Source organism: Pipistrellus kuhlii, unplaced genomic scaffold (genome assembly GCF_014108245.1).
Source record: "Pipistrellus kuhlii isolate mPipKuh1 unplaced genomic scaffold, mPipKuh1.p scaffold_m20_p_27, whole genome shotgun sequence".
NCBI classification, from domain to species: Eukaryota; Metazoa; Chordata; class Mammalia; order Chiroptera; family Vespertilionidae; genus Pipistrellus; species Pipistrellus kuhlii.
In genome coordinates this window covers 2,170,001-2,189,897 of record NW_023425526.1, presented here as the reverse complement: position 1 = coordinate 2,189,897, position 19,897 = coordinate 2,170,001, and the positions used below count along the sequence as shown (strand labels likewise).

At 64.7% G+C, this 19,897-nt stretch overlaps 1 protein-coding gene across 1 annotated transcript in view; it reads left to right on the top strand.

The window, feature by feature from the left end:
• Nucleotides 1–5,770: 5,770 nt before the first annotated feature.
• LOC118727895 (tyrosine-protein kinase ZAP-70) overlaps nt 5,771–19,897 on the top strand; it is a 30,106-nt gene continuing 15,979 nt past the window's right edge. Inside the window, exons 1-8 of the mRNA XM_036453912.2 lie at nt 5,771–6,181; nt 6,571–6,731; nt 14,656–14,794; nt 15,678–15,765; nt 15,842–15,888; nt 16,075–16,126; nt 17,079–17,271; nt 17,864–18,070. Coding sequence (XP_036309805.1) covers nt 5,780–6,181; nt 6,571–6,731; nt 14,656–14,794; nt 15,678–15,765; nt 15,842–15,888; nt 16,075–16,126; nt 17,079–17,271; nt 17,864–18,070 — 1,289 coding nt within the window. The 5' untranslated portion in view covers nt 5,771–5,779. The remainder of the gene's footprint in view (nt 6,182–6,570; nt 6,732–14,655; nt 14,795–15,677; nt 15,766–15,841; nt 15,889–16,074; nt 16,127–17,078; nt 17,272–17,863; nt 18,071–19,897) is intronic.

Here is a 19,897-nt window from a genome sequence, read left to right as displayed (position 1 = left end):
GTGGTGGTGCTCAGACTGGTGTGGAGCAGACCCGCCGGCAAACTCATTAGGCAGCAGAGCCAAATACCAACAGGACAACGATTGACATTTCTTCTGAGAGCCACATTTTTTAAACTTAAACTTCTTCTAACGCCACTTCTTCAAAATGGACTCGCCCAGGCTGTGGTATTTTGTGGAAGAGCCACACTCAAGGGGCCAAAGAGCCGCATGTGGCTCGCGAGCCGCAGTTTGCAGACACGGGACTAACCAAAGCCACAGGGCCTGGCTGCCGAGCCGCCCTTGCTTGTCTGCGTTGTGTCTCGGAGTCCACGGTATGGGCGTCGCGCACGCTGGTCTTCCTGAGCTGCCATCCCCGGCAGGACGCTCTCCAGGCCCTGCGGGTGGCTGCGCATGGCGGAGTGATAGCCCGGTGCATTGCGCATGGCATCTTCTCTACCCATTCATCACCTATCGGTGGACGCCCAGGATGCTTCCACGTCTTGGCTGTTGTAAATAATGCTGCAACGAAGTGGGGGTGCAGGTGTCTTTTCAAATTAGTGTTTTTGTTTTCTTCACACAGAAGCCCGGGAGTGGAATTGCTGGGCCAGACGTAAGTCTAGTTTTAACTTTTGAGGAAACGCCATCCTGTTTCCCATCCTGGCTGCCTGGGAGCCTTTACTGTGCTCAGGTGCTTTCCGAAATGGACCACCGCCCTCCTCTGCAGTGTGGGCGGGTCTCCCGGAGCAGATAGAACTGCCCTGCCTTTCCCTCAGGGATGCTGGAGTGGAGGCGTTTCCGGCGGACCTGCCTGCCCAGGATCAGAGGTTTCCTCCCCTCCACGGCCAGGCCGGTCCCTGGTCTCCGGAGCTGTGCCCTCTGGGAAGGCAGTTAGGCCTCTGAACCCCAAGGAGCTCACATGCTCAAGGGGAGGCTGCTGGCGGCCCCGCAGGGCGCGGTGGGGAGGGCCCTGGGGGTGCTCCCAGGAAAGCCATGGGGCCCGGGGGGGTCCTCCCAGGAAAGCCATGGGCCTGGGGACACGGCTCAGCCAGAGCACCTGGGCCCTGCCCCAGAGCAGGCACCCGAGCTGCGGGCGGCCCGGTGCCGGAGCTGGTGTCGCTGTTGGCAGTGACTGACGCTGGGATGAGACAGAACACTCCTGTCTCTGGGACACCTGGGCCCGGCCCACGGTGGCCAGTCATGGCTCATGGGCTGCCTGAGCCCCCAGGCCAGCCGCTCCGCACCCCGCTCTGCAGGAGCCCCTATGGCCTCCCGGCTGCACCTGCGGCCTCCGCTCAGGGAGGAGCGTCTAACTGTGCTGCTGACAGTTTCCCACCACAGCTTCCTGCCCAGAGACAAGATCACCCTCCCCCACCCAGCCCGCGCCTCCCCCTCACTGTCCCGGACAGCCCACCGTCCTCACCGACAGCCCCACCCTCCTCACCGACAGCCCCACCCTCCTCACTACAGCCCACCCTCCTCACCTACAGCCCCACCCTCCTCACCGACAGCCCCACCCTCCTCTCACCCTCCTCACCGACAGCCCCACCCTCCTCACCGACAGCCCCACCCTCCTCACTACAGCCCACCCTCCTCACCTACAGCCCCACCCTCCTCACCTACAGCCCCACCCTCCTCTCCCACAGCCCCACCCTCCTCACCGACAGCCCCACCCTCCTCTCCCACAGCCCCACCCTCCTCACCGACAGCCCCACCCTCCTCTCCCACAGCCCCACCCTCCTCACCTACAGCCCCACCCTGCTCACCGACAGCCCCACCCTCATCTCCCACAGCCCCCCCTCCTCACCGACAGCCCCACCCTGTTCACCGACAGCCCCACCCTCCTCTCCCACAGCTCCACCCTCCTCACCGACAGCCCCACCCTCCTCACCGACAGCCCCACCCTCCTCACCGACAGCCCCACCTCCTCACCTACAGCCCCACCCTCCTCTCCCACAGCCCCACCCTCCTCTCTGACAGCCCCACCCTCTTCACCTACAGCCCCACCCTCCTCACCTACAGCCCCACCCTCCTCACCTACAGCCCCACCCTCCTCTCCAACAGCCCCCACCTGGCTGCCTGGTCATGTGTCCTTGGCTCTGTGGGAGTCTGTGAGGCGGGCTGGCTGGGCTGGGAAGTGGAGCGGAGGGGGAGGAGGCCCACAGGGCACGGCACTGGGATAAGCATGGAGGTGAACTTGAAGGAAGGCTCCCAGCGCCGCCCGGTGGGCCAGAGCGTGGGCTGAGAGCTCAGTTAGAGCCAGTGGAGGAGGCAGGAGGGAGCACCGAGGTTCCTAAGGGGGGCCTGGGGCAGGCATCGCCTAAAAGCAACTTGTTCCGTTCGTGGGGGAGACAGACGGTGGGGTTCAGCCAGCCACAGGCACCACGTGAGTGAGATGTGGATCTCAGCTTTATTAATAGAAACAGCGGGTAGAGACCAAAGGAGGTGAGGGCAGCACCACTGGCTCAGCAGAGAGCTGGCCTGGGCCGGTGTGTGTGGCCGAGTGGTTAGCCACAGACGAGGTGGCCAAATAAGGGACCAGGGCTGCGGAGGGGAGAAAGGAGAAACCATCAGAGAGGGGCAGCAAGAGAGAGGCATGGTGTCAGCGGGACTCAGGGCCCAGCATCCGGGAGGGGAACGCCTCGCCTGGCGCCCTCCGGTGGTGACAGCAGTGCTCCGGAGCCTGGAGCTCAGCTTTTGGGGGACAGGGGGAGACCCTGAGGCTGGGGGAGAGGGTTGGAGTCAAGAAGGGGAGCCCCCTGCTCCCTATTCCAGTTGTTTTTAGTGCCTGGTGTGTCAGTCCTGCCCCGGCCCCTGGCCCAGCCTCTGGCAGCCTCCGATGCATCTCCAACGACCCAGCTTTGAGTGGAATCTCACAGCTGCAGTTTGGGGCCTGGCTCACCCCTGGTGCTGGGTGTACCAGCACCCCGTTCCGTCGGGGTGCTGAGTGTACCCCGTGTGGAGACGCCCCTCTGTTAATCCGCTCACTTGCGTGGCTCTGGTTTAGGCGATCCTGAGCAGGGGGCGCTCAGGTCCTGCGCAGGTGTCGTGTGAGTGTCCGTTCCCATTTCCCCGGGAGCCGTCCTGGCTCGGCTAACCCTCCGGTAGCATGGTGACCGTGTCTGCAGGCCTGGTCCATCACCCCTCTGACCGGGCCCTCCCGACCCGGCTCAGAACAGCCTGGTTAGAAAGTCAGTTCTGGCCCCTCCTCCAGCCGCCTACCCAAGCCTCTCCCGAATGACTCCCATCAGCAGGGCAGATCCCCAAATAACGTGGTTTTTCGTTCAATGTTGTTTTGCTATAATACTGAAAAAATATGTAGAAAAAATGTTTCTCAGCCCAGCTGTCTGTACGGGTTTTCTCCAGAGATCCCCACTTCCTCCCACATCCCAGACGAGCACGTGAGAGGTCCGGCCTGTCCCGGTCTGAGTGAGTGTGTGTGCGCGGCCTGGGATGGCAGGGCGGGCCCCTGGCGCCCGAGCTGCCAGTGGGCACTGAGTCCCAGGGCCCTGACTGGCCTCAGCAGGCTGGGAAAGAGCTCGCACACCCGGTTTTACTCACCGCTCTGAACTGTATGCCTGGCTCCCATTTAATTCAATGTTATTGGCTTTTTAACTGTTATTTATTGATTTGAGAGAGAGATGCATTAATTGGTTGTGCCTTGTATGTGTCTTGACTGGGAGTTGAGCCCACAGCCTTGGTGAATCGGGGTGACACTCTGACCCAGTGGTCGGCAAACTCATTAGTCAACAGAGCCAAATATCAACAGTACAACGATTGACATTTCTTTTGAGAGCCAAAAACCGACTTCTGCGCATGGGCCGCGGAGTTTCAATTGCACTGACATGCGTGCCCGCATGTGGTGCCCGCATGTGGTATTTTGTGGAAGAGCCACACTCAAGGGGCTAAAAAGCCACATGTGGTTCCTGAGCTGCAGTTTGCTGACCACTGCTCTAACCAACAGACCTACCTGGCCAGGGTCAATGCTTAATGCTAGAAGAGTTTTGGGTCTTTGTTTAGAATTTTGGTGGTGTTTTTGTAATCACAAATGCGCCACATGAGCTCCGTTGACAGCCATTAACCCGTGGTAAAACGGGGTCCTTACATATCATTTCACTTAAAGTGCAGTTTCCGAGCGCCTGTTGGTGCGAGGACTGGCCGATCTTCCTCTCGGACCCAGAGCCCAGCCTTTCTCAGTCCACTGGGCTTTCTTTGCGCCTGCGGACATCTGCTCACTGAGAAAGGCCCCCGCCCTGCTCTGAGCACAGCCTGTGCCGGGGGCCTTGCCGGGCCCCTGAGTGACACTGCGGTGGGAGGTCATTTGTCAGCATTATCAGCGCACACCCGCTGGCCGGAGCAGGTAGCTCTGCCTTCCCTTTCAGCCGTCACACCGGAAGCGAGCCTCGTTTTTGTGCCGCTGGTGGGTGATGTCGCTGTTTAATGGCCCCACATGCTGCCGGTGTTCCCAGTGCAGGGTGGCGGGGAGGCCCCTGAGGGAAAAGAGCGGGTTAGGTGAGCTTCCGTGCTGTTGGCTGGGCGTTCAGTGTTAATGAGTCAATAATAGGAGGCATCTTGCAAGGGTGTGTCCTGTTCGGTTTGTGGAAACGTGACCAGAGGCTGGAAGGAGCCTGCCCTGTGTGTCCTCGGCAGCAGTGGCTCAGTCCCTGCTGATCTATCTGCCGGACTGCGGAGCCGCTGTGACTGACAGGCTGTGCCCACCACCCGCCCTCCGTCAGCGTGCCGTTGTCTGGACGGCCTTTACGTAAACGGCGGGCATCGGTACCCACCTACACAATTCTGCACACAGATCACTAACTAGGGTTTAATATTCTATGGCTCTTTGTTCCTGAGGGGTCCAAATACAATGAAGTGAACAAATCTTAAGTGTACATTCTCAGTTAAAGGATTTCAGAATCCCGTGGAATCCAGCGTCCAGCATCGTCACCCCAGAAAGCTGACGGTAGATCATTTTAGGTTATTTGCCAAACCAGGTTCCTATTTACCTAAATAGCCTTCATTCTGTCTCCCCATATGCGATCATACTTCCCGCCACACGCCTCGCTGTGTTCAATGGCTCTATGGAAGTTTGCATCCGAGTTAAACCCTGAATGTTGAGCTGACCCCTGGCGAATGTGTGTGTTCTGGAAACTTGTCTGGGAAGGCAGGGGGCAGAGCCCAGGAGGAATGCCTGGTGCTTTGGGGAGTGGGGGGCCGGGAGGAGGGCTCAGTAAGGGTCCTCTGATGGGCAGACCCTGCTGGGCTTCAGGGCCTCTGCAGGGGCTGTTCCCTCTGCCGCCTGCTCTCCTCACGCCTCAGGGGAAGTTAGCCGCCCCCCTCAGCTCCTCTCAGACCTGCCTCTCTGCCTCTCAGACGGAGGCCATCCCAGCGGCAGTTAATGAAGCAACAATAGGAGGCGTCTTCCAAGGTTTCCTCTATAACACTGACCCGCCGTGCCATTGTTCCTCTCCCCTGTCCTGCTTACTGCATCCCTCCCCGCAGACTGCCGTTTCAGGACGGCGGGGCCCCATCTGTCTTTTCGTCCCTGTCCCAGCTCCACCTGACGCACAACAGAGATTCAACCCGTGTTTGGGGATGAAGGAGTGGGTCCAGGTGTGCGTGACCCCGCGCGGGTGCCTGGCTCCCCGTACAGGGTCTCTGCAGAGCCAGGGGCGGACCTGGGACCCCCGATGTGGGCCCAGCAGGCGGGGCTCCTCCGGTGTCCTCTCTCCGCTGTGTCCGGGCCGGGCCTGCGCTCAGGAAGCGGCGAGGCCTGACGCCTGCTCTGCCCGCAGGGCTGGCGGCCATGCCGGACCCCGCCGCGCACCTGCCCTTCTTCTACGGCAGCATCTCGCGCGCCGAGGCGGAGGAGCACCTGAAGCTGGCGGGCATGGCGGACGGGCTGTTCCTGCTGCGCCAGTGCCTGCGCTCGCTGGGCGGCTACGTGCTGTCGCTGGTGCACGACGTGCGCTTCCACCACTTCTCCATCGAGCGCCAGCTCAACGGCACCTACGCCATCGCGGGCGGCAAGGCGCACTGCGGGCCCGCCGAGCTCTGCGAGTTCTACTCCCGGGACCCCGACGGGCTGCCCTGCGCCCTGCGCAAGCCGTGCAACCGGCCGTCCGGCCTGGAGCCGCAGCCCGGCGTCTTCGACTGCCTGCGCGACGCCATGGTGCGCGACTACGTGCGCCAGACCTGGAAGCTGGAGGTGAGGCCGCCGGGGCGGGGGCTCGGAGCGGGGAGGGGGCCCCTCAGCCAGCCCGCCGTTTGCAGCCGTGCTCAGGTTTGGGAGCTGGAGGGCTGGGCCCCCTGGGAGTGACCTCTGAGGGGGCCTGACTGCGGGAAGGAAGGGAGAGGTGGCTCTGGACCGGGACCAGGCGAGGCTTGGGCGGAGGGTAGGCAGTGGGCGGTGGTCTTTGATCCCCTGCATTAGTCAGGGTGCTCCACTGCCAGTGTCCGACCTCCAGCCAGAGAGGACTGGGGGCTCGGCCCTGGGCCCGGGGTTGGGAGGGACCTGGGGGGGGGGTGGAGGAGATGGACACAGGTTCCTGGCCGCGCTTTGCCGTCACTGACCAGTGCCCCTGCCACGGGCCCCAGGGCGAGGCGCTGGAGCAGGCCATCCTGAGCCAGGCGCCGCAGGTGGAGAAGCTCATCGCCACCACGGCCCACGAGCGGATGCCCTGGTACCACAGCAACCTGACGCGCGAGGAGGCCGAGCGCAAACTCTATGCCAGCTCGCAGACCGACGGCAAGTTCCTGTATGTGGGGCCGGGCTGGGCGGCTCGGTGTGTGGGGCCTTCTGTGGGAAGCAGCGGGGTGTTCGGGCCATAGCTGGGCCGCCTGGGCGGGATCCAGAGTCTGCCACTTGCCAGCTGGGACGTGTGGCAAGCAGGTGGCGTTCCTCCTTCACTCAGCACACAGTGACTGAACCCCTACCTGTGCAGGCTCCGAGGACCGGCAGTGAACAAAGCAGACAGCCCGTCCCATCCTGTGGAGCAGGGAGACAGAAAGAGCCAATGAAGAGTGTGTGTCAGGGGGCGGGCGGGCGCTGTACAGGTGGGAGGGTGAGAGCAGGGGCCAGAAGGCCTTTGCTGCCTGTGGCTTCCCAGCGAAGACCCAAGAGGTGAGCGGTGAGCCGGTGGCTCTCTGGGAGACAGGGGATCTGGCAGGTGGAAATGCGAGGACAAAGGCCAGGGATGCTGTAGTGGGCCCTCAGAGAGCCCTGAGCAGCCATGCCGCAGCCGAGTTACCATTACACCCCGGAGGACTGCAGCTGTGCAGTGGCCCCAGTCACCATCACCATCACAACCACCACCACCACCACCATCACCACCATCACCACCACCACCACCACCATCACCACCATCACCACCACCACCACCACCACCATCACCACCACCACCACCACCACCATCACCACCACCACCACCACTACCACCACCACCACCATCACCACCACCACCACCACCACCACCACCACCACCATCACCACCACCACCATCACCACCATCACCACCACCATCACCACCATCACCACCACCACCACCACCATCACCACCACCACCACCACCATCACCACCATCACTACCACCATCACCACCATCACCACCATCACCATTACCACTATCACCACCACCTCCTCCATTACCATCACCACCACCATCACCACCACCATCACCACTATCTCCATAACCACCACCTCCACTATCACCATCACAGCCACCATCACCACCACCACTATTATCACCACCATCACGACCATCACCACCACCATCACCATCACCACAACCACCACCATCACAACCACCACCACCACCACCATCACCATCACCACCATAACCACCACTACCATCACCACCATCACCACCACCATCACCATCATCACCATCACAACCACCATCACCATCATCATGACCATTATCACCACCACCACCACCTCCATCACCACCAGCACCATCACCACCACCACTACCACCATCACCACCATCACCACCATCACCACCACCATCTCCATAACCACCATCACCATCATCACAACCTTCACCACCACCACCACCACCACCACCACCATCACATTACCATAACCATTACCATAACCATCACCACCACCATCACCATCACCATCACCACCATCATAACAACAACCATTACAACCATCACCGACACCATCACCACCACCATTATCACCACCGTTACTGCCACCATCACCACCACTACCAGAGAGAGAGAGAGAGAGAGAGAGAGAGAGAGAGAGAGAGAAACACCGATGTGAGAGCATTGACTGGCTGTCTCCTGCATGCCCCCCTACTGGGGATCAAGCCCAAGACCCAGGTATGTGCCCTGACCAGGAATCCAACCAGCAACCTTTTGGTGCCCAGGATGATGCCAAACCAAACGAGCCACTTCAGCTAGGGCCCAGTGCAGCTTTGACTTGTTTCATACCTTAACCTTCCATGGAGGATGTCTGACAAGGAATTCCATTGCCCAAAGGGAACACTGGCAGAGATTTTGCATTGACACAGAGGTTAGGACAGGCTTCGTGTTACCCGTCTATTGGATAGGAGGCATCTCCGGAGAACCAGGGCCCATGGCTTTTAGCACCAGCAGGCCTGTCGTGATGACAGGCGCTCTGGAGGGCACGCTGGCTTGGAGGCTCAGAGGCGGAGGACCAGCTGGCCGTGGAGGGTGAGGCTGGAGGAGGGAGGACCTGGTCCAGGAGAGAGACTGAGGCTGGAGCTGAGGTGCAGGAGCAGTCGGAGTAGTGGCATGCTGAGGGACAGCAACGGATGCTGGGGAATGTCCAGAGGCCTGAAGCAGCTCCAGGGAGCCCACCTGCCGGAGAGAGGCGGGGCGTGCTGCGGCAGAAACGGTGGCTCCTGGGTCACCCACTGCTTTCTCCGCATGTGGAGAGTCAGGCTGAAGGCCAACGCTGGGCACAGACCCTCAAACAGGCCTGGAGGTCTCGAGGCCTGGGTCGTGCCCGGAACTGGTCTGGGCCTGAGGTCAGGGTGCAGGGTGTGATAGAGATGCATCCATGCAGGCCACCCCACCACTGACCACAGAGATGGGAAATTGTCCCCAGTGCCGTTTGCTGCCGACGCCGGCTGCCTTTCTGCGTAACTGCAGCATCTGTGGCTGTTTGATTTCACTGTGAAAGCAAACTAGACCCTGAGAAGGGCCGTCAGTGTACATTGTTAATGATTCTTCCCCTCTTCTGGATGTCCCCTTCGGGAGTCTGACTGAAGCCGGACCCCTCCCACGTGTGCCCCACAGTGGCCAGTTGTGTGAGGTGTGTGTGGGTAGACGTGCTCTCATGCACACAGGCACCATCTTTGAGGGCTCAAAATATCTTATTTTGGCAAATTTCCAGCAGAGGACAATCAAGGATCTCATTCTGCCGCAGGTTGGTCTGTTACAACGGGTGGTAATGGTGGTGGCAGTGACTCGCTCTGTCTGCGCGGGGTGTCCCATGACCTCGCCACAGGGCTGTGCTTACCTTTGTCTCTACGTGTGGACGAGACTTTCCCTGAGAATGGTCCTAAGTCCACCTGTGTAGGCCTGTGTGTCCGCTGTGAGTGGCTCTGTGTCCACCATAGGTGGCCAGGAGCCTTCCATGCTGGCCAAGAGTCCTCTGTGGCTGAGCGAGTGTGCCCTGTGGGAGGCTGGGTGAGTGTGCCCTGCGGAGGCTGGGTGAGTGTGCCCTGCGGGAGGCTGAGTGTGCCCTGCGGGAGGCTGGGTGAGTGTGCCCTGCGGAGGCTGGGTGAGTGTGCCCTGCAGAGGCTGAGTGTCCCTGTGGGAGGCTGGGTGAGTGTGCCCTGTGGAGGCTGGGTGAGTGTGCCCTGCGGAGGCTGGGTGAGTGTGCCCTGCGGAGGCTGGGTGAGTGTGCCCTGCGGAGGCTGAGTGTCCCTGTGGGAGGCTGGGTGAGTGTGCCCTGTGGAGGCTGGGTGAGTGTGCCCTGCGGAGGCTGAGTGTCCCTGTGGGAGGCTGGGTGAGTGTGCCCTGTGGGAGGCTGGGTGAGTGTGCCCTGCAGAGGCTGGGTGAGTGTGCCCTGTGTGAGGCTGGGTGAGTGTGCCCTGTGTGAGGCTGGGTGTCCCTGTAGGAGGCTGGGTGAGTGTGCCCTGCGGAGGCTGGGTGAGTGTGCCCTGCGGGAGGCTGAGTGTCCCTGTGGGAGGCTGGGTGTGTGTGCCCTGTGTGAGGCTGGCTGAGTGTGCCCTGTGGAGGCTGGGTGAGTGTGCCCTGTGGAGGCTGGGTGAGTGTGCCCTGTGGGAGGCTGGGTGAGTGTGCCCTGTGGGAGGCTGAGTGTCCCTGTGGGAGGCTGGGTGTGTGTGCCCTGTGGGAGGCTGGGTGAGTGTGCCCTGTGGGAGGCTGGGTGAGTGTGCCCTGTGGGAGGCTGGGTGTCCCTGTAGGAGGCTGGGTGAGTGTGCCCTGTGGGAGGCTGGGTGAGTGTGCCCTGTGGAGGCTGGGTGAGTGTGCCCTGTGGAGGCTGGGTGAGTGTGCCCTGCGGGAGGCTGAGTGTGCCCTGTGGAGGCTGGGTGAGTGTGCCCTGTGGAGGCTGGCTGAGTGTGCCCTGTGGGAGGCTGGGTGAGTGTGCCCTGCAGAGGCTGGGTGAGTGTGCCCTGTGTGAGGCTGGGTGAGTGTGCCCTGTGGGAGGCTGGGTGAGTGTGCCCTGTGGAGGCTGGGTGAGTGTGCCCTGCGGAGGCTGGGTGAGTGTGCCCTGTGGGAGGCTGGGTGAGTGTGCCCTGTGGAGGCCGGGTGAGTGTGCCCTGCGGAGGCTGGGTGAGTGTGCCCTGTGGGAGGCTGGGTGAGTGTGCCCTGTGGAGGCCGGGTGAGTGTGCCCTGCAGAGGCTGGGTGAGTGTGCCCTGTGGGAGGCTGGGTGAGTGTGCCCTGTGGGAGGCTGGGTGAGTGTGCCCTGTGGAGGCTGGGTGAGTGTGCCCTGTGGAGGCTGGGTGAGTGTGCCCTGCAGAGGCTGGGTGAGTGTGCCCTGTGGGAGGCTGGGTGTGCCCTGTGGGAGGCTGAGTGTGCCTGTGGAGGCTGGGTGAGTGTGCCCTGTGGAGGCTGGGTGAGTGTGCCCTGCGGGAGGCTGGGTGAGTGTGCCCTGTGGAGGCTGGGTGAGTGTGCCCTGCGGGAGGCTGGGTGAGTGTGCCCTGCGGAGGCTGGGTGAGTGTGCCCTGCGGAGGCTGGGTGAGTGTGCCCTGCGGAGGCTGGGTGAGTGTGTCCTGTGGAGGCTGAGTGTGCCCTGCGGAGGCTGGGTGAGTGTGCCCTGCGGAGGCTGGGTGAGTGTGCCCTGCGGAGGCTGAGTGTCCCTGTGGGAGGCTGGGTGAGTGTGCCCTGTGGAGGCTGGGTGAGTGTGCCCTGCGGAGGCTGAGTGTGCCCTGTGGGAGGCTGGGTGAGTGTGCCCTGCGGAGGCTGGGTGAGTGTGCCCTGTGTGAGGCTGGGTGAGTGTGCCCTGTGTGAGGCTGGGTGTCCCTGTAGGAGGCTGGGTGAGTGTGCCCTGCGGAGGCTGGGTGAGTGTGCCCTGCGGGAGGCTGAGTGTCCCTGTGGGAGGCTGGGTGTGTGTGCCCTGTGTGAGGCTGGCTGAGTGTGCCCTGTGGAGGCTGGGTGAGTGTGCCCTGTGGAGGCTGGGTGAGTGTGCCCTGTGGGAGGCTGGGTGAGTGTGCCCTGTGGGAGGCTGAGTGTCCTGTGGGAGGCTGGGTGAGTGTGCCCTGTGGGAGGCTGGGTGAGTGTGCCCTGTGGGAGGCTGGGTGAGTGTGCCCTGTGGGAGGCTGGGTGTCCCTGTAGGAGGCTGGGTGAGTGTGCCCTGTGGGAGGCTGGGTGAGTGTGCCCTGTGGAGGCTGGGTGAGTGTGCCCTGTGGAGGCTGGGTGAGTGTGCCCTGCGGGAGGCTGAGTGTGCCCTGTGGAGGCTGGGTGGGTGTGCCCTGTGGAGGCTGGCTGAGTGTGCCCTGTGGGAGGCTGGGTGAGTGTGCCCTGCAGAGGCTGGGTGAGTGTGCCCTGTGTGAGGCTGGGTGAGTGTGCCCTGTGGGAGGCTGGGTGAGTGTGCCCTGTGGAGGCTGGGTGAGTGTGCCCTGCGGAGGCTGGGTGAGTGTGCCCTGTGGGAGGCTGGGTGAGTGTGCCCTGTGGAGGCGGGTGAGTGTGCCCTGCGGAGGCTGGGTGAGTGTGCCCTGTGGGAGGCTGGGTGAGTGTGCCCTGTGGAGGCCGGGTGAGTGTGCCCTGCAGAGGCTGGGTGAGTGTGCCCTGTGGGAGGCTGGGTGAGTGTGCCCTGTGGGAGGCTGGGTGAGTGTGCCCTGTGGAGGCTGGGTGAGTGGTGCCCTGTGGAGGCTGGGTGAGTGTGCCCTGCGGAGGCTGGGTGAGTGTGCCCTGTGGGAGGCTGGGTGTGCCCTGTGGGAGGCTGAGTGTGCCCTGTGGAGGCTGGGTGAGTGTGCCCTGTGGAGGCTGGGTGAGTGTGCCCTGCGGGAGGCTGGGTGAGTGTGCCCTGTGGAGGCTGGGTGAGTGTGCCCTGCGGAGGCTGGGTGAGTGTGCCCTGCGGAGGCTGGGTGAGGTGAGTGTGCCCTGGGAGGCTGGGTGAGTGTGCCCTGCGGAGGCTGGGTGAGTGTGCCCTGCGGAGGCTGGGTGAGTGTGCCCTGCGGAGGCTGAGTGTCCCTGTGGGAGGCTGGGTGAGTGTGCCCTGTGGAGGCTGGGTGAGTGTGCCCTGCGGAGGCTGAGTGTGCCTGTGGGAGGCTGGGTGAGTGTGCCCTGCGGAGGCTGGGTGGGTGTGCCCTGTGGGAGGCTGGGTGAGTGTGCCCTGTGTGAGGCTGAGTGTCCCTGTAGGAGGCTGGGTGAGTGTGCCCTGCAGAGGCTGGGTGAGTGTGCCCTGCGGGAGGCTGAGTGTCCCTGTGGGAGGCTGGGTGTGTGTGCCCTGTGTGAGGCTGGCTGAGTGTTGCCCTGTGGAGGCTGGGTGAGTGTGCCCTGTGGAGGCTGGGTGAGTGTGCCCTGTGGGAGGCTGGGTGAGTGTGCCCTGTGGAGGCTGAGTGTCCCTGTGGGAGGCTGGGTGTGTGTGCCCTGTGGGAGGCTGGGTGAGTGTGCCCTGTGGGAGGCTGGGTGAGTGTGCCCTGTGGGAGGCTGGGTGTCCCTGTAGGAGGCTGGGTGAGTGTGCCCTGTGGGAGGCTGGGTGAGTGTGCCCTGTGGAGGCTGGGTGAGTGTGCCCTGTGGAGGCTGGGTGAGTGTGCCCTGCGGGAGGCTGAGTGTGCCCTGTGGAGGCTGGGTGAGTGTGCCCTGTGGAGGCTGGGTGAGTGTGCCCTGTGGGAGGCTGGGTGAGTGTGCCCTGCAGAGGCTGGGTGAGTGTGCCCTGTGTGAGGCTGGGTGAGTGTGCCCTGTGGGAGGCTGGGTGAGTGTGCCCTGTGGAGGCTGGGTGAGTGTGCCCTGTGGAGGCCGGGTGAGTGTGCCCTGCAGAGGCTGGGTGAGTGTGCCCTGTGGGAGGCTGGGTGAGTGTGCCCTGTGGGAGGCTGGGTGAGTGTGCCCTGTGGAGGCTGGGTGAGTGTGCCCTGTGGAGGCTGGGTGAGTGTGCCCTGCAGAGGCTGGGTGAGTGTGCCCTGTGGGAGGCTGGGTGTGCCCTGTGGGAGGCTGAGTGTGCCCTGTGGAGGCTGGGTGAGTGTGCCCTGTGGAGGCTGGGTGAGTGTGCCCTGCGGGAGGCTGGGTGAGTGTGCCCTGTGGAGGCTGGGTGAGTGTGCCCTGCGGGAGGCTGGGTGAGTGTGCCCTGCGGAGGCTGGGTGAGTGTGCCCTGCGGAGGCTGGGTGAGTGTGCCCTGCGGAGGCTGGGTGAGTGTGCCCTGTGGAGGCTGGGTGAGTGTGCCCTGTGGAGGCTGGGTGAGTGTGCCCTGCGGAGGCTGGGTGAGTGTGCCCTGTGGAAGGCTGGGTGTGCCCTGCGGGAGGCTGAGGGTCCCTGTAGGAGGCTGGGTGAGTGTGCCCTGTGGGAGGCTGGGTGTGCCCTGTTGGAGGCTGGGTGTGCCCTGCGGGAGGCTGAGGGTCCCTGTAGGAGGCTGGGTGAGTGTGCCCTGCGGGAGGCTGAGTGTCCCTGTAGGAGGCTGGGTGAGTGTGCCCTGCGGGAGGCTGAGTGTCCCTGTAGGAGGCTGGGTGAGTGTGCCCTGTGGAGGCTGGGTGAGTGTGCCCTGTGGAGGCTGGGTGAGTGTGCCCTGCAGAGGCTGGGTGAGTGTGCCCTGTGGGAGGCTGGGTGTGCCCTGTGGGAGGCTGAGTGTGCCCTGTGGAGGCTGGGTGAGTGTGCCCTGTGGGAGGCTGAGTGTCCCTGTAGGAGGCTGGGTGAGTGTGCCCTGTGGAGGCTGGGTGAGTGTGCCCTGTGTGAGGCTGGGTGAGTGTGCCCTGTGGGAGGCTGAGTGTGCCCTGCGGAGGCTGGGTGAGTGTGCCCTGTGTGAGGCTGGGTGAGTGTGCCCTGCGGGAGGCTGAGTGTGCCCTGTGGGAGGCTGAGGATCAGCCATGCAAGGCTGAGCGGGTGCTGGGGGAGGCCCAGTATTCCTGTGGGAATCGTCACACAGCTGCCCTGGGAGGGTGGGGTCTCTCTGCTCTCTGACCGTCCTGGCTCCCCGGTCCCTGCCGCTCCTCCGCAGGCCCTGGGGTGCCGAGCCCGGAGGGTGTGCTGGGGGCTCCGCGACGGGCCCAGGTGGGTGTATGGTGACCGCCCCCCTGGTCCCCCAGGCTGAGGCCCCGGAAGGAGCAGGGCACGTTCGCGCTGTCCATGGTCTACGGGAAGACCGTGTACCACTACCTCATCAGCCAGGACAAGGCCGGCAAGTACTGCATCCCCGAGGGCACCAAGTTCGACACGCTGTGGCAGGTGAGCGCCGTGTGAGGGGCCGTGGGGGCCCGGCTCCGGAGGAGGGCCGCGCTGACGCCCCCCGGTGTGAGGGGGGCCGTGGGGGCCCGGTGTGAGGGGGGCCGTGGGGGCCCGGTGTGAGGGGGGCCGTGGGGGCCAGGCTCCGGAGGAGGGCCGCGCTGACGCCCCCCGGTATGAGGGGGGCCGTGGGGGCCAGGCTCCAGAGGAGGGCCCCCCGGTATGAGGGGGCCGTGGGGGCCAGGCTCCGGAGGAGGGCCGCGCTGACGCCCCCCGGTGTGAGGGGGGCTGTGGGGGCCCGGTGTGAGGGGCCACGGGTGCCGTGGGGGCCCAGGCTCCGGAGGAGGGCCGCGCTGACGCCCCCCGGTGTGAGGGGCCGTGGGGGCCCGGGGTGAGGGGGGCCGTGGGCCCAGGCTCCGGGAGAAGGCCTGTGCTGACGCCCCCCGGTGTGAGGGGGCCGTGGGGGGCCAGGCTCCGGAGGAGGGCCGCGCTGACGCCCCCCGGTGTGAGGGGCCGTGGGGCCCAGGCTCCGGAGGAGGGCCACGCTGACGCCCCCCGGTGTGAGGGGCCGTGGGGGCCAGGCTCCGGAGGAGGGCCGCGCTGACGCCCCCCGGTGTGAGGGGCCGTGGGTGCCAGGCTCTGGAGGAGGGCCGCGCTGACGCCCCCCGGTGTGAGGGGCTGTGGGGGCCCAGGCTCCGGAGGAGGGCCGCGCTGACGCCCCCCGGTGTGAGGGGCCGTGGGGCCCAGGCTCCGGAGGAGGGCCGCCCGGTGTGAGGGGCCGTGGGGGCCAGGCTCCGGAGGAGGGCCGCGCTGACGCCCCCCGGTGTGAGGGGGGCCGTGGGGGCCAGGCTCCGGAGAAGGCCCGCGCTGACGCCCGCCCCCGCAGCTGGTGGAGTACCTGAAGCTGAAGGCGGACGGGCTCATCTACTGCCTGAAGGAGGCCTGCCCCAACGCCAGCGCCAGCGCCAGCGCAGGTTCGCGGGGCCACGGGGGGTGGGGGGCATGGGAGACGCCGCCCTGAGCCCCTCACCACCCTCTCTGTCCCCTCAGGGGCCGCAGCTCCCACCCTCCCTGCCCACCCGTCCACGTTCACCCAGGTGAGTCAGCCAGCACCTCAGAGCTGGGGTCTCTGGGTGGAGCTGGTGTGGGGGCTCTGGGTCCTGTTCCCAGGGCGAGAAGGAACCCCATTGCTGACCCTGGGCATCCTCAGAGGATATGGGTCCCCTGAGCGGGGCTGGTGCCCTCACGTGGGCCCTACTAACCCCTGTGGCCCTGACCTATAGCCTCAGAGACGGATCGACACCCTCAACTCGGATGGATACACGCCCGAACCAGGTGGGCTCCAGAGCGGGGTGTGGCGGGGGTGCCGGCGGTGGCAGTCCCGGCGGGCTCGGGGTGTGCCAGGTGGCTGGGAGCGCCCTGTGCACACACTGTGCTGTCTGCATGGGCACGCCATCACGCCCACCCTGCACGTCCATGGGTGTGTGCAGACGTGCAGGGGAGAGCCGTGGCCGCGCCTGGATGCCCAGGGCACAGACACACATTGTGAAGCACCTGCTGTGTGCCAGTTGCACTCGGAGCTCACTGTGCACTGGCTCACTGGGTCCTCCTGGCACACTGAGGGAGGCGCCACAGTCATTCCCAACTTACAGCCGAGACAGGAGGGAGCAGCTCTCCGGCCACACGGGAGGCAGTGGGGGGCGAGACTGGACAGGCCCCCAGGCTCCAGAGGCCACGCTCCTACACGCCCGCTGCCGTGCTCCTGTGCTATATGTGTGGATGCAGTCTCCCCACGCATGTGCTCAGAGAACATACGTGGTTGTGTGTGCACACAGGCTCATCTGTGGAGCTCTTGTAAACATGGCTGCCTGGTTCCTACAGAGACATGGACGGGCACGGACGTAGGTGCATACATGTCAGTGTACACACAGGCACAGGTGTGCACATTCCAGCTGGCACACCAATGGCTACTCACACAGACACGGGTGGGAGTGTGCATGGGTGTGTGTGAACACACAGGGCACACATGCTTGTATGTGCACAGAGATGCACAAGCCTTTGGGGTCCAGTTGGACGTGACTTCCCAGTGCACCCACCAATGGGATCAGGAGTGCACACGTGTGTACACACACATACACACACAACACACACACACACACAGGGGCCCACCTGGCTGTACATGCTCTGGGTGGCACGCCCCTGCCCCTTGTGGGCACTGAGGCTCCCTGCCCTCCCATCCCCTGCCCTTTCCCTCCTCCTGACGGGGTGCACGCCTGTGTGTGCCCAGCTCGCCTGGCGTCCCCCGAGCGGCCGCGGCCCCTGCCCATGGACACGAGCGTGTACGAGAGCCCGTACAGCGACCCCGAGGAGCTCAAGGACAAGAAGCTCTTCCTGAAGCGCGACCACCTGCTGGTGGCGGACATCGAGCTGGGCTGCGGCAACTTCGGCTCCGTGCGCCAGGGCGTCTACCGCATGCGCAAGTACGGCCGGCGCCGGGCCCTGCCTGCGGGGGTGGGGGCAGCCTGCGGGGGGGCATCCCCTGCCTGCGGGGGGGGGGCATCCCCTGCCTGCGGGGGCGGGGGGGCAGCCTGCGGGGGGGGCATCCCTGCCTGCGGGGGCGGGGGGCAGCCTGCGGGGGGGGCATCCCCTGCCTGCGGGGGGGGGGGGCAGCCTGCGGGGGGGGCATCCCCTGCCGGGAAAACGGACTTGGGAGAGGACGTTGCCCGTGGGGACGGCACCGAGGGGGGAGAAGCAGCGTGGGCAGGGGAGGGGCGGGGCCGCAGTCGCTGATCCCAGGGGAGCTGTAGGGGCCCCTGAGCCCCTGCACCCGCCCGTTGGGCCCAGGCTGCCCAGGGGAGGTGCCTTTGAAGGAGCCGCTCTCCGCAGAGGGGCGGGCCCGGGAGGACCTGGCCGTGCCCCGCCCCCTCGCCCCCTCGCCCTCCGCACTCCCGGCCGCGGGCTGAGCTGGGCCGGAGGGAGAGCGGGTGCACCGCGGCGTCCTGCCCCAGCCGGGGGGAGGCGGCAGGGGGCGCGAGGGCCCGGCAGGCGGGCTGACGGTGCCTCGCCGGGCAGGAAGCAGATCGACGTGGCCATCAAGGTGCTGAAGCACGGCACGGAGAAGGCGGACCGGGACGAGATGATGCGGGAGGCGCAGATCATGCACCAGCTGGACAACCCCTACATCGTGCGGCTCATCGGCGTGTGCCAGGCCGAGGCCCTGATGCTCATCATGGAGATGGCGGGCGGCGGGCCGCTGCACAAGTTCCTCCTCGGGAAGAAGTGAGCGGTGCGGGCGCGGCCGGCACCCTGTCCGCCCGGGGGGTGCCGCTGTGAGGGCACGCTCACTGCCACCACACTTTTACTTAGGACTCGAGAGAGAGAGCAGCAGGGGGCAGAGGGGGAGAGAAATCAGTTGTCCACTTTTTCATGCATTCATTGGCAGGCTCTTGTATGTATCCTGACCGGGGATCGAACCTGCAACCTTGGATGATGCTCTAACCAACTCAGCTACCCGGCCAGGGCTCATACTCATTCTGTATGTTCATAGACACACTCACACCCAACAGGCAGCACACCCTGACACCCACTCACACTCAACGCACAGCACACCCTGACATGCACACTCACGCCTGCCCTCCCCACACACACCCTCACACACACACTCACGCCTGCCCCCGCACACCCTCACACGCACACTCACGCCTGCCCCCGCACACCCTCACAAGCACACTCACACCTGCCCCCGCACAACCTGACACATACACTCATGCCTGCTCCCGCACACCCTCACACGCACACTCATGCCTGCACCCGCACAACCTGACACGCACACTCATGCCTGCACCCGCACAACCTGACACGCACACTCATGCCTGTCCCCCGCACACCCTGACACACACACTCATGCCTGCCCCCGCACACCCTCACACGCACACTCATGCCTGCATCCGCACAACCTGACATGCACACTCATGCCTGCCCCCCGCACACCCTGACACACACACTCATGCCTGCCCCCGCACACCCTCACACGCACACTCATGCCTGCACCCGCACACCTTCACACACACACTCATGCCTGCCCCTGCACACCCTCACACGCACACTCATGCCTGCACCCGCACACCTTCACACACACACTCATGCCTGCCCCTGCACACCCTCACACGCACACTCATGCCTGCCCCCGCACACCCTCACACGCACACCCTGAGCAGGCTCCTAGCTGGTCTGGGCCTCAGTTTCCTCGTCTGTACCCAGGGCTGTCACAGTACTTCCTCCAGCGCCCTGTGGGGCTCAGAGGAGTGGGTGTCGATGGCGTGCTTAGCCCGGGCTGGCACTGCGTGTGAGGGCCGAGTCCCAGCCCCGAGGCCCTCACTGCTGCCCCCCGTCCCCCGGCCCAGCTCCTGGCCACAGGAAGTCCGCTGGCTGTCTGACCAGGCGGCTCAGCGCACTGCCGCCGCTGGCTCCGGCCCTGCGTGGCTCTGCATGTGTGAGGGCTGTAAGAGAGGCAAACGCAGGGACACGGCAGAGGCCACACGCTGAGGCCAGAATATTCCTATCCACCTGGCCGATTACAGAAAAGAGTTTGCCGACCTCCATCTAAAGGAATTGCAGTCTCACTTGTGTTCCCTCGGCCTCAGCTCTTACTGTCACAACCGATCACACTAACCCGGCAGTGCCCCCGCACGCTCGCTGGTAGCCCGCCCTCGCCCTCGCCCTCGCCCTCGCCGGGCCGGCTCACGCCGGTCCCTGCCTGGTGTTTGGGCAGTTTCTCTGTGACGGGACTGTTACAGCCTTTGGGATTCATCAGGAGACAAAAGGGGAAAGATGGTTGCCTGCATTCTGGTGGGAGAAGAGGCTTTAAATAAGTACACAGTGAAGTGCTGGGTATGCGGGAGATCAGTACAATGGCAAAGGGCTCCGAGTGGCAGGCGGGGGGAGAAGTGAGAGGCGAGGTCTGCGCAGACCGGGAGGCAGCCAGGCACAGTTTGGGGGGGGGCGGGCACAGCCAGTGCAAAGGCCCGGAGGTCACCCAGCCTGGTGCCGGGAGGACGGCGAGGGGGCTGTGGCTGGAAGGGATGCAGGTGAGAGGGGGGGTCCTGT